This window comes from Impatiens glandulifera, chromosome 3, assembly GCF_907164915.1.
Source record: "Impatiens glandulifera chromosome 3, dImpGla2.1, whole genome shotgun sequence".
Taxonomy (NCBI): Eukaryota; Viridiplantae; Streptophyta; class Magnoliopsida; order Ericales; family Balsaminaceae; genus Impatiens; species Impatiens glandulifera.
In genome coordinates this window covers 38,469,892-38,484,860 of record NC_061864.1, presented here as the reverse complement: position 1 = coordinate 38,484,860, position 14,969 = coordinate 38,469,892, and the positions used below count along the sequence as shown (strand labels likewise).

At 32.6% G+C, this 14,969-nt stretch overlaps 1 protein-coding gene across 1 annotated transcript; it reads left to right on the top strand.

Annotated features, from left to right (window-relative positions):
* The first annotated feature begins 13,066 nt into the window (after window positions 1-13,066).
* LOC124930207 (alkane hydroxylase MAH1-like) lies at window positions 13,067-14,632 on the top strand. The gene has a single exon (XM_047470565.1). The coding sequence runs from the start codon at window positions 13,067-13,069 to the stop codon at window positions 14,630-14,632; it is 1,566 nt and encodes a 521-aa protein (XP_047326521.1).
* The last annotated feature ends 337 nt before the right edge of the window (window positions 14,633-14,969 follow it).

Sequence of the window (14,969 nt, the reverse complement as noted above, 5' to 3'; positions counted from 1 at the left end):
AATAAATGGATAATATTGATTTTGGCATGCAACTATCATTGATTGTTTACACTGGATATATATATTTATATATATATATATATATATATATATATATATATATATATATATATATATATATATATATATATATATATATATATATATATGCAAATTGTTTTTCCCATTCCTTCCAATATTTCCCACACCACTCCTTAATTAAATTAAAAATTATTTATTTATCCATTTTTTTTTTATATATTTACCTTTCTTATCTTATTTATTATAATTATTTTATTTTATTTTATTATTAAGTTTTTTATCATTAAATATAATTAATTAATTAATTTTTAATATTTTTTCTATTTTATTTATTTAATTAAAAATACAAAATATTATTAGTTTTATATTATAATTGTTTAAAATATATAAAATATTAAAGTGTGTCTTGATTTAATAAAATATATATATTTAATATTTTATTATATTAATTATATATATATATATATTAAAATATTTATAAAAATAATAGTTGAATGATTCAATTTTTTTATAAATAAAATTATATATTAAATAATAATTAATAATTAGTCTAATCATTATTATTTTATTTAATAATATTATATTTTATTAAATTAGTAGACATTTCAATATTTAATATATTTTAAATAATTATAATATAAAAATAATAATATTTTGTATTTTTAATTAAATAAATAAAGTTAAATAAAAAAATATTAAAAATTAATTAATTATATTTAATAAAAAACTTAATAATTAAATAAAATAAAATAAGTAAAATAAATGAAATAAGAAAGGTAAATATATAAAAGTGATAAAGATAAATAAGTAATTTTGGAATTAATTGAGGAATGAGAGTGAGGTAGGAATATGGGAAGGAGTGGGAAAAGCATTTCCTTATATATATCTATATCCAGTGTAAACAATCAATGATAGTTGAATGCCAAAATCAATATTATCCATTTATTACAATAATAATTTTCAAATATCCATTCATAATATATATATATATATATATATATATATATATATATATATATATATATATATATATATATATATATATATATATATATTAGATATTGTTTTTGACAAATCTAAATGCGATGGTGAGATCAAACAACCTCGCCCGATTGAGAATATGGGATCTGCGGCTAGGAGAGAGTTGAACCCTTCCATGATTTGAATCTTCAAGTTCAATATTGGTGTAATATGATTTGTATGGTTTGAATAATGAAGGATTTGTGGGCCTTATTTTGTGAAATTAATAGGGTGATAGTTGATAAAATCAATTCATACAAGTCTTATATATGTTTTCTTGAGATATCTTGATTACGTTGGAATTATATTTAACAATTGTGATAATAAATTCTTTACTCATATTATGATTCGTATTATGATTAGCAGAAGTGTACCTAAATTTATTTTTATTTCTTTAGAATTGAAAGATTCTTTAATATTTTATTCATTTAGAAATTGGATGGATCTTCCAATTGATGAGTACGTCAAAATTAGTTTATCTCTGTTCATGGAAATGCAAATAAAAAATTGATTCTACCTCAAATGGGGACTATACCCTTACAAAATAATCATAATGTTAGTTGTTTTGATTTGAATATTTCTAATTTAGTCCTTCATAAAAATAAGAAATTTATTTAGATATCCTCACTTGATATCGGATAAATTATAAATATTTGGTCAAATTTAAGCCTATTTTCTTGTCATTTTAAAAATTCTAGTTACAATATTTTGACATATCTAATACCCATCCTAACACTGTTAAATGTTTGTTCAATTATTTAAGTTGTTATTTAATTTATTTACTATATTCTTTTACACATCATCAATAATAGTATAAACCTAAATTTTCTTAGGTCTCTTTATTCCTCTCCCACGCCTATCGCTTCAATGTTCACCGCCCCCACCGGGGCTTCCCCACCTTGATCACCGTCACTTTCACCTCCGCCATACCAAAACAAATCACTACAGTTGGTGTCAGTTTCAAGCTCCTCTTTTCATGTTCTGTTTTCGACCGTATTTCTCTCATTAAACTTCATCAAGAAACCGCGATACCTTATCCCATCGTCGCTCTCCCTATTATTCCTCTAAATTTATTATATTCATCCATGACCGACTAATAATAACAATATTCATAATAGAAATGATTTTTTGGTGCGTTGTGGATTGGGCCAACAATAATGAAAGTTTTAAAAAAAAAATCATTCTTAAGATAAAATAATCATAAAGTAATCAACATCAATTAACCAAATATTTAAACTTTTACACTGGGACGAATCTATGAAGGTGCTCGGGTGGGCAGAAGCTCATCCAGAAATAATTATATATTTTTTACGGTTCAAATTTGAGTATACTTGTAATTTCTTAAAATATTTCAATATACTTCAATGTTCGTTTATCTAATTATTAAAATAAATGGTAAAACTTACCTTTATCCGCTAGTTTTATTCAGAATTTTCTCGTTATTTTTTTAAGTCCAACCCAATTATTTTTTAAGCCTACCCCAACCCTATTTCCTAGGTCCGTCCCTGCTTCCACGGACATTCTAATTGTGTACTATTTTATTGTGGAGTTATCTTTCATTCATATATGTTATACTTTTTTTTTATGTGGTTCTTTTATGGAGCTAGCTATATTTATTTCATATAGCATATGATATGCAGAGCCGACCCCGAGTTTCTAACTTCCCTAGCCTCGATAGAAATAAAGTTTATTTGTTGTTATTGTCCTAGGTCTGGTATTAAAATTTGATAAAAAAAATTATTTTTGGTGAGGTTTGAACTCATAAAAAAATAAAAAATTCTATGTTTTTATCTTAAACCACTAAACTAAAACATGTTTTGATTTGTATGGTTTGGATCTTCAAGTTCAATATTGGTGTAATATGATATATATGGTTTGAATAATGAAGGATTTGTGGGCCTTATTTTGTGAAATTAATTGGGTGATAGTTGATAAAATCAATTCATACCAGTCTTATGTTTTCATAAGATATCTTGATTATGTTGGAATTAGTTCTAACAATTGTGATAATAAATCATTTACTCATATTATGATTAACAAAAGTGTATCTGTATTTATCTTCTATTTCTTTAGAATTGAAAGATTCTTTAATATTATATTCCTTTAGAAATTGGATGGATCTTCCAATTGATGATGTTATATATATACATCACTAACTTTGATAATTTAATCTAAACAATCAAAGTGGGAGAAATTGTTAGATTAAAGTAGTTAAATAACTTAGGATGATTAGCAAACGATTATAAAATTACCAGGTTTTGATAATTTAGTTTAAATAATCAAAAAGGGAGAAATTATTAAATCAAAGTATTAATTATGAGTGTATAAATAAAAACTTAGTTGTGTTAAATTAACTTTGTGCAGATTGAAGAAAACTGGAAAGGAAAGTTGTCCGGTAGTTAATCAAATTTGGCATTTCATCAAACTTCGGTTTCTACAAAGAGGCGCTTCCGTTTTTTATCTCCAATTCAATATTATATGAGATCAGTATTATGTCAAGAAGCGCTTCCGGTTTTATATCAAGTTCGGTATTATGAGAAGATGCGCATCCGGTATTTAATCGAAACCGGTTTTCTACTAATGAACTTCCAGTTTTATATGACTTCGGTATTTTATCATGACATGTCCGGTAGTTTATCCAAATCGGTTTTTAGATAAACGCCTCTGGTTTTATATCCACTTCAGTTTTAGATAAAGGCGCATCCGGTAGTTTGTGAGCTAACGATTTTTATAACAAATCGGTATTTTACAAAAACACCCGATAGTTTATTTAGATCGGTTTTAAGATAAGCGCTTCTGGTTTTATCTCACCATCGACTCTATATCCAAGCCTTCTGGTATTTTACCAGTTCGGTATTATATCAAGATGCTTCCGATATTTTACCATTTCGGTACTATACAAATGTTCCCAGTTCTTGATCAAATGTAGCATCTAATCAAGCATCCTTTATGGACAGTCTGACACAGCAACATAGACAAACCTAAAAGAATGTCACGTACCAAGACAATTTAAATCCTCTGAGTTGTACGTACCTCGTACACCACATTCCATTAATGAATATTTGACTTACTATCTTCCAATACAGACAAGATCAAAAGAGGATCTTCCCTAATGTACTATTCTAGAACTCAACCAATCAAATTAGGACAGATGTCCTCTGAAGCAAATATGTCCATTGCAGTTTGCCTATTTAAGAAGATAGAGGACAATTTGCTTCAACGCTTAAAAACCCTCTTCTCACCGCTTTCATACCTTGATACAACCGTTCATACCGTTTTACAAGTTTAACACAAGTTTTTCTCATCACTCTCTCAAGATCTTAAAGTTCTAAAAGCTTACAAGTTTGATAGAGTGTTAAAGTTGTATAACATATTGTTCATTCTGTGTGAGTTTTCAGTATTGTAAGTTGACAGAATTTGTTTTTGGTTAACATAGTGTGTGCTAGGAGTTCGGAAACATATAGTGTCTAAGTCCTGGTTGTCCGACTGACTTTGTACAAGTGTTGTATTCAAACCAAATCCTCTAGTGAATATCCTTCTCAAGGTTGTGAAGAAGGGGTGACGTAGAAGTTTTTACTTCAAAAATCCTTAAAATCTCTTGTGTCTTGTGTTACTTTCTATTAATTCCATTCACCCGCTGCTTCAAGTCTAAACAAACAGTTCCACACTTGAACTTTATTCAAGAGTTTGTGACAACTTGTGAAGAATATAAACGTATATTAACTTCTAACAGAGTTAATATTAAAGATAAGTGTGTAAGAGTTCAACATAGTCAAACCTCCATCTCTATTATTGTACCCGATCCTAACAAGTGGTATCAAATCATACTGTTTATATTCTCAAGCATTCGAATATCATCATGTCTTCCTCCAACAAGCCCCCCATGTTCCGTAGTGAAGATTTTATTGACTAGAAGATCCATATGCAAGTGTTTTTTGCCTCACAAGACGATAATATGTGGTATGTTATCACTAACGGCCCGATAAAGATTGAAAATAAAGATGCGAGTAGACCAAAGAAGACAAAAGGAAAAACAATCTTGACAACTTGGCAAAGCACTCTCTATATAAAACTCTTGATAAGAACATGTTTGCAAAGATAAGAGCATGTGCCACTACCAAGGAAGTATGGGAGAAGATCATTCAATTCAATGAGGGAAACGAACAAACTAGAGAGAACAAAATCATGATTGCTACTTAGAAGTTTGATAACATCAAAATGCGTCCTGGAGAAACGATGAACGATTTTGACGTATTCTTCACAAGCATTGTCAATGAACTTTCCACTTTGAGAAAGGTTTATGACAATAAAGAAATCATAGTCAAGGCATTGAAGGCTCTTCCCAACGTTTGGGATGTTATTACAATGGTGATGAGGGAGTCTAGAAACCTCCACAAGATGCGGTTGCACGACATGTTTGATTATCTGAAAGCCCATGAGTTAAAGATGAACTCAAGGAATGAAGATGAGCCTTCATCCTCGATAGTAACCAAGGTGTTAGTGTCCTCTGTGGAGATAGAAGCCCCCTCACCCATCAAGTCAGCTAAGAAGTTTAGTGAAGATGCGATGGCACTACTTGTCAAGAAGTTTGACAAATTTATGAGGAAGAATCAATCCAACCCATCTTTCGGCAACAACAATAACTCTAATGACTATAAGGCTAACATTCGTTGTTTTAACTATGATATTTTAGGTCACTACAAGTCAGAATTTCGGAAGCCAAGGAGAGACAACATGAAGCCAGTTGATCAGAAATAGAAGGAGGATCATAAATCATCCAAGCACAATAAGGATCAGAAATCAATGCTGGCAGAGAAAAGAAAAAGTAAGTGGGCCCAAAGTGATAAAACAAGTGGTAAAACAAATGAACTATCCTTTGAGAATGAGAAGCTCAAGGAGACAGTTCAACTATTAACCAAGGAAAATGAGAGAACCGACTATGTGCTTGTTGCATGGACTAAGTATGGGGATACGGTCAATTAGATGACAAGTCATTAGAGGACTCCCAACTGCAAATTTGGACTAGGCTATGATAACAACAACCTAGACAAGTCATGCAAGAAGTTGAACCCCAAGAAAGGAAAACTTCCTTCCATAAGTTTTGTCAAGGGTACCTCAACTGACACTCAAGCAAGTCATGATGCAGATGAGTCAGTAACTAAAAGGCAACTGAAATATGTGGAGCCAAATAACAAGTCACGGTGGCTTAATCTTGAGAGAAGGAAAGCTAGATAGTAGGGTGGACATGAACATGACAAGGGGTCAATGAGGTATCATCAAAACTCATCCTCAAAATGTTATGACTCATCTAAAGGAAGACATAGGGATATTAAGCCTAATGTAAGTGGAGTTATTAAGACTAACACTGGGAGATCCATCAAAATAACACAAGTATGGATCCCTAAAGGACTGATCAACCGTGGACCCAATTAAATGTGAGTACCACCAAAGGTGTAAATAACTTTATTTTTAAGTTAAACAGATCAGTTGCCTAGAGGATTCAGAGTGGTACTTGGAAAGTGGATGCTTAAGGCACATGATAGGAAACAACAAGCTTCTAACCAACATTGTGAAGGAATTTGGATCAAAAATCACTTTTGGTGATAACTCCAAGGGTAAGACCATGGGAAAGGGTAAGATTGTGCATGGTAACCTCACCATAAATAACGTGCTACTTGTTGAAAATATGTGCTCCAACTTGCTTAATATAAGTCAAATGTGTGATATAGGATATATTGTTGAATTTCATAAGCACGCATGCATAGTCAAAAATCAACATGGAAGTACTCTATTGATAGGGCATAGAACAAGTAACGTTTATAAAGTCAAATGGAAAAAGAAATCACCTAATACTATTTGCATGATAGCTAAGAATGATCAAAATTGGCTTTGGCATAAGAGACTTAATCATCTAAACTTTAAGACTATTAACTATATATGTTATAAAGAGCTAGATGAAGGTATTCCTAAATTGATGTTTTCCAAAGATAAAGTTTGTTCAGCTTGCTAGATGGGCAAATAGATCAAATCAACTTTGAAAAGTGAAGGTAACATTCAGTCTGAAGGATGCTTAGAACTTTTGTATATGAATCTTTTCGGTCAAGTTAAGGTAACCAGTTTATGAGGCATGAGATATACCTTAGTAATTATTGATGACTACTCTAGGTTTACTTGGATTATTTTCTTAGTTTCTAAAGATCAAGATACTCCTAATTTGATTAAAATTCTTAAAAGAATGCAAAATGAAAAATCGGTAAGCATTAATAAAATTAGAAGTGATAGGGATACTGAGTTCACTAACATGACTTTGTCTTCTTACCTTGATGAATTTGGTATTAGACACGAGTTGTCTAGTGTAAAAACTCCACATCAAAGCAGTTTGACTGAAAGGAGAAACAAAACCCTTAAGGAAGCAGCTAATTCAATGATAGTCGACTATGAAGTGGCTCAAAATTTTTGGGTAGAGGCTATCAATACAACATATCATACTCAAAATAGGTCAATGATTAATAAAAAATTTAATAATACGCCTTATGAGATTTATCATGGAAAAGCTCCTAATGTCAAATATTTTAGGATCTTTGGTTGTAAGTGTTACATTCATAACAATGGCAAGAATTATTTGACCGCTTTTGACGCCAAATCTGATGTTTGTATTATGTTAGGATATTTTTCAGTTGGTAATGCTTATAGAGTTTATAATAAGCAAACTCTAACTATTGAAGAATCATCGCATGTTGTTTTTGATGAGTCTGTCGAAAGTAACACTTCTATATTAATTGATTTGTCTAACAGAATGGAAGATGTCAAACTCCAATCTGATAGGAAAGATAAAGTTCAGGTCAACTCAAATATTGCTTCTGACCAGACGACTGAGAATGTTGAAACTCAACAAGATCAGACCGCACCTCAACAAATGACTAATACTCTGGATAACTTTGAGAAAACCGGTCGGTCAAATCTTGATCAACCAACCGGTCGGTCAGAAAATGTTTCGGGACCAAACTTCAAATGGAACATAAATCATCCTCCTGAGCTAATAATAGGTGACCCCTCTGCACTTTTAGTACTGGACATCAATCGTTATATGAGTATACGAACTCTTCTTTCATCTCACAGATTGAACCTAAGAAGGTTAACGAAGCATTGCTTGATCCAGATTGGATTCTTGCAATATAAGAGGAGCTAAACTAGTTCGAAAGAAACAAAGTATGATATTTGGTCCCAAGACCATCTAATCAATCTATCATTGGAACTAGATGGATCTTTCACAAAAAACTTAATGAAGATGGTTTGGTCACAAGGAACAAGGCTAGACTAGTGGCCCAAGGCTACAAACAGGAGGAAGACAATGACTTCGAGGAGTCATTTGGTCCTATTTCCAAACTTGAGGCCATTTGAATTTTTTTAGTATTTATTGCTTTTATAAACTTCAAGGTTTTTCAAATGGATGTAAAGAGTGTCTTTCTTAACGGAATAATTAATGAGGAGGTCTATGTTGAGCAGCCTTCCGGTTTTAAAAATCATGTCTTGATGAGCCACATTTTTCGACTAGATAAAGCATTATATGGTCTTAAGTAGTCTCCTAAAGTCTAGTATGATACTCTTACTAAATTCTTATTTGATCATGACTTTACCATATGTTCTGTTGATAAGACATTGTTTAAATTTATCAAAGATTCTTATATCTTACTTGTTCAAATATATGTTGATAATATTATTTTTGGGTCAACTAACCCTAAGTTATGTGAGAAGTTTTCTAAGATGATGACAGATAAATTCGAAATGAGTATGATGGGGGAGCTAAGCTTCTTCTTAGGCCTTCAAGTTTGTCAACTTGAAAGGGGCACCTTCATCAACTAGGCAAAGTACATAAAAGATGTGCTGAAGAAGTTCGGCACGGAGAGTTGCTTTGTTGCCTCAACACCAATGAGCTCATCAATCAAGCTTGATAAGGATGAAGATGGTCAAAGCGTTAACATCACTTCCTATTGTGGGATCATCGGCTCTCTACTCTATTTAACAACAAGCAGGCTAAATATTCTATTCGTTGTTGGTGTCTGTGAAAGATTTCAGGCTAATCCTAAATAATCTCATTATGTAGCTGCTAAAAGAATTTTGAAATATCTTAAGGGCACTCAAAATGTGGGACTATGGTATCCAAAGGAATACAATTTTAATTTAATTAGCTACTCTAATGTAGACTATGCAGGTTGTAAGGTGGACAGGAAGAGCACTAGTGGAACATGCCAATTCCTTGGTGATCAACTTATTTCCAAATACAGTAAGAAACAGACCTCCATAGCAACATCAATAGTTGAAGCAGAGTATCTTGCCGCTGGCAGTTGCTGTGCTCAGTTACTATAGATTCAACGACAACTGAAATACTTTGGTATCCAGGTTGAGGAATCCCTAGTCTTCTGTGACAACACCAGCGCCATTTCCATAACCTACAATCCGGTGTTGCACTCGAGGACTAAGCACATAGATATAAGACACCACTTCATCTGGGATCAAGTGGCATATAAGCATATCCGGTTAGAATATGTCTCAACCGATCAACAAGTGGTTGATATCTTCACCAAGCCACTCCAAGAGATTAAGTTTTCTTACTTTAGAAACATTTTTGGGTCTTCTAAACATTAACCAAATTTTCTAAACACCACAACATGTATTTAGGGAGAAGGTTTTGCTTTTCAAAATGTTTTTACTACATTTGCTTTCATAAAAATACCATGCATGAATTTAGAAAGAAACCTTCGCTTCTCAAAATGTTTTCCTTACATGATATCATAAAATATTTGTTTGCATAAATTTAGAGGGAAAATGACTTGGTAAATCAATCAGATAGATAAAACCGAACGATTTTCTCCTTTAGAAACTGACCAGATAATTTGACTGAAACAGTTATAGATCAAACCGAACGGCTTAAGTAACTTGGAACTTAGACCGGTCAGTTATTTACAATTTGAAAAAATACCGCTTGGTTAAGTTTTCTCTTTAAGCGGAAGCGTTTTTTCCTCAAATTAAATAACCGATCCCTTGAATACACGTGAAAGTTTGGCTAACTATATGAAAGTTTTGGTAGTCTCATATTCAGATCAAAATGGGACAACTGTCTTATTTTGTCATTATCTGTCTATGTACATTAGCTCTAAAAAATTAAATAGTCATATCTCAAATAACTTGAAGACACGTGTCTCTTAATGTTCAAAAGTATTATTAACATAAGTAACAATTACTTTTCTTTGTCCAATGGACTGTAGGATGGACTTTAAATGACTACCCTCTATTTAATGATATCTTTATTGAGAGTAACTTCCACATCTGAAGCGTTCCAAAATTCCTTTAAATGATTCTAATTTCTATCTTTTATCGATCTAGAACTCCCCTTCACAAACAAAAGTCATATTCCTTTCTCGAAATTAAGAAATGACCTTCTTCGATCGTAATTCTCTACTCATCAATTTCGAATATGTCTCTTCTGTTATGGAAGAACATATGGTTTCAATGTTTGAAACTCTCAAGCTTCAGGCTTGAAGAATTTCCTTAAGGAATCTACTATCATTTTCTAAGAAAGTGTATTTGAGTGTGCATGGATAACAAATGATAGGGTTATCCATGGAATAGTAAGAGGGAAATAAATCTCCCTCTTTGAAGAAACGTTTGCTCAATTCTTTGAACTTTCAACAGAGGAGTTTTCTAACTTCGCCACCTCTCCAAGCGACATTCTTTACGAGATGAAGCATCTATTCTCAAATACCGAGTTACCTATCGAAACTCATGTGATCAAGTCTTCTCCAAAACCTTAGTTCTCGCTTCTCAACGATATTATTTCCAAATCTCTTTTGGATACAGAATACACAAATGTTTATTCTAAAAGATTTTTGAGATGATGGTGGCTATTACCAGGCGTATACCCATCAACAGGTCAAAAGTCATTTTCGATAACTTAGTAAAAATGATCTCCTCCCAAAGAATGTTAATCTGATATGTTGCTCAACTTGGCGACTTCCTTTTCCATCTCAGAGTTCCTGTTGGACCCGGAGATTGCATCAAGCCTTCCTTTGTTTTGACCGATGACCGAGTCTATGAGTATATCGCTAGAGTATAAAGATAAAAGATCAAGAAAAGGCTCCTAGGATCTCAAGGGAATTATTACTTTTTAATATTTCTGAAAAGTGGGGAGGGATTAATGAACTCTTATTTTGTATCTACATTTGTAAAACGCTTTAATTTTCATTGAAGTTATATTCTGATAAGTGATTTTGCTTTATTAAATAAATTATAACTGTTATTCATATTTAAATAATTGTTATAGAATACTCATGATTAATACAATAAATCATAAGGAGCTTTTCTTTGGAATACATTTTTCTTTTCAAAAATGGCGCCTTTTTAACTTTCAATTAAAGCGCTTGGGAAACACGCGCTATGAAAGTGATGGTTCATTACTCATTAATAGAGGTTTGAAACACACTTGTCATGTCCATTTAAAAACACAGTGCATGCCAAAATTTTGCGTCACGTTCTAATTAAGATTTTCCTAAAACCCTAAATTTATATTCGCTCTGCCTTATCTCTAAAACTTCTTCATCTTCTTCATTTCTACTAGACTATCAAGATGGCTAAAGATAATGCCTTCTCTAACAATGTTATGTAGGTAGAATTTTGATAGGATCGGTGTAACCAATAGAGATTGGGGTCTACAAATGATAACAACACACGATAACCGATTCGATTTTAACTCTATTAGAAGTTAAAATCTGTTTCTATTCTTCGCAAATCATTCGAACTCTTGAAACAGTTTCAAGTACGGAAGTGCTCGTCGAATTTGAAGTTTTGAACTAATACAAGATAAAGAACTAAAAGTAAAGAACACATTATGTGTTTATGGATGTTCGGAGCAAATTCTCTTATTTCACCCCTTCTTCCACAACCGGAAGGATTCACTAAATTCTTTGAATCAAATACAGTTTATTGATCTAGCTAAACATTCTGTTGAACAGAACAACCTCTTATCAACTTACAATATTAAGAACAATATTCTCTCAGCTAGATAGTTTTGATTCTTTCTCTCTTGAACTTGGAAGATGATAGAAATCGGTAAGTGTAAGATTAAGCTTGTAAGATTGACAATTTATTGATCAACAATTCAGTAAGTTCATAAAAAAATTGTTTTGGTGAGGTTTGAACTCATAACTAAATAAAAACTCAATGTATTTATCTTAAATCACTAAGCTAAAACATGTTATGTTTAAAATACTCATAAACTTATTTAAGTATCTTATATATTATATTAAATCCACTCCCCATTATGGACTGTCCTAATCCGAAGGTTTGTCGGACTTACCCCTTGGCATGATGATATGTATTGAATTTAGTGAGAAATGTGACCATTATAGGCTAGATATATTAAAAAAAAACTTCTAGAATGAAAACACAGTCATAAGAAAAATGAATATATTTAAAAAAGATCATTTGTGTAGATATAATTTTTCCTATAACACATGTACTGAATTTAGTGACGAATGTGACCACACAACCGATCTGGATGATTTATAAGTACTCAAGTTAATAACTTGTACTTTGTAAAGCAAGATATATATTTTGTTTTAACTGCCCTTATTTCTTATTTTTTAGTATTGATCGTAATGGTAAAGGGGACAATATTTTTTATTTTTATGGTAAATGAAATATTATCGGTGTTCAATGAAAAAAAAAAGTATTTTAAAATAAATAAAGTGAGATATAATGTTTTTTATAATTATATAAACATGAATTTAGTCGAGAAGTATAATTCATTGTCAGCCACTAGAATAGTTATATTTATATATATATTATGTCGGGTATGAATTATTGTAGAATTCAAGTTGTGACGGCTAATCCAAAAACTGGTTTAGAGTGGCTCTATAAATAGATCCTAGCTCGTCTAAGCTAATTTACTCATTATCTTCATTATTCTCCTTCTACCTTAACTACTTTACTAGCCCCATCCATATATCTTAGCTGTTTGCAAATCAAAATGAACCCTTCTCTAGGATACTTTGAGATTACAACAACCCTCTTGTTTATCTTGGTTATTGCTAATTTCTTCCGAATCAACCGCAAGTCATTCAACACGCTAGTTCCCTTTGAATGGCCAATCATCGGAATGCTTCCCGCAGTCATCGCTGGCATCAACCGTGTCCACGACCGTTTTGTCGAAGTTCACACAACCGTCGGACCCACATTCATCTTAAAACCCCCCTTGTTCTCGAATATGAGCATATTGTCGAGTGTGGATCCGATGGACATGCATTACATAATGAGCACGAACATGCAAAACTTCCCTAAGGCGCCTCTCTTCTCCAAAATGTTTGATTTCATGGGAAAAGCTTGGTTCAATTGCGACGGCGATGAGTGGAAGATACAAAGACGGGTGGTCCAAGCGCTTCTCACCAATAACCGCTTCAACCGGTTCTTGGCAAAGACTAGTGCACATAAGATCGAAAAAGGGTTGATACCCGTTCTTGATAACGCTGCTAATGATGGGTCGCTCCTTGACTTACAAGACTTGTTCAACCGGTTGATATTTGACACGTCTTGTAAGATTATAACGGGATACGATTCATGTAGCCTCTCCGTTGAGTTACCGGAGATACCATTCTCGAAGGCAATAGATGAGGCGGAAGGGGCAGTTTTGTTACGTCATGCCATGCCTGAGACAATTTGGAAGATTTTGAGATGGATGAATGTTGGATCAGAAAAAACTCTTAAACATGCATGGGCCATCCTGGATATGGAGATCGGAAAATTCATATCCATGAAAAGGGAAGAACTCGCTAAGGAGATGTACGACCCGATTAAATTGATCAGAGGGTCAGAACAAAAAGCAGAAGGTGCTGACTTTTTGTCGTTGTACTTACACGCAAACGGTCAAATGTACACGTCGATAAAGATCGATGACAAATTCTTAAGAGACAGTATTCTGAACTACATGTTAGCCAGTCGAGACACCACAAGCTCTTCTCTAACCTGGTTCATCTGGTTGGTAATGACTTACCCAAAAATCCTAAACCAGATTAGAGAAGAGCTCAGGTCGGTCTTACCTTCAAAGGAATCAGAAAAACAATACATATTCAAATCCGAAGAAGTCAACAATCTTACATATCTCCATGCATGCATCAGCGAGAGTTTAAGACTCTATCCACCTGTGCCGTTCCAGCTTAGAGTACCTGAAAAGCCAGACATACTTCCTAGTGGAGTTCGCGTAAATCAAGATGATAAAATCATCATGTCGATTTACGCAATGGCGAGAATGAAGTCTATATGGGGGGAGGATTGTTCCGAGTTCAAGCCTGAAAGGTGGATAACGGAAAAAGGAAGTATTAAACATGAGCCTTCATATAAATACCCAGTGTTTAATGATGGGCCGAGGAATTGCCTCGGGAAGGAGATGGCGTTTACTCAGACGAAGATGGTGGCAGCAACAATAATTCATAATTACAATTTGAAGATGGTGGAAGGACATGTTGTGGAAAAGAACTGTTCCATTATATTGTATATGAAGCATGGCCTCAAGGTGAAGGTTTCCAAAAGATGGACCTAGAAACATAAATTGAACTAGTGTAAGATTCTTGAACCTAAATATAAATTATTCGCTTTGTGGTAATTTATCTTGTAATATTTATTGTGATTATTAATGTGATTGGTATTATTTTGAGAAATTGATATTACATTTGTTATATACCATATATCGTCTGTTTACTTTAATTTGCTAGCTATAAATTCATAATTTATCGAAACCAAAAACAAGGAAATAGCTTATTCATTTCCCATTGAACATGGCAATTATGGAAGAAATAAATGTCACCAAATTGCTAGAAATTTCCTTTCTCTTGTGAAACATTGATGATAAGATTACACCAACAAAAACCCAAACAATA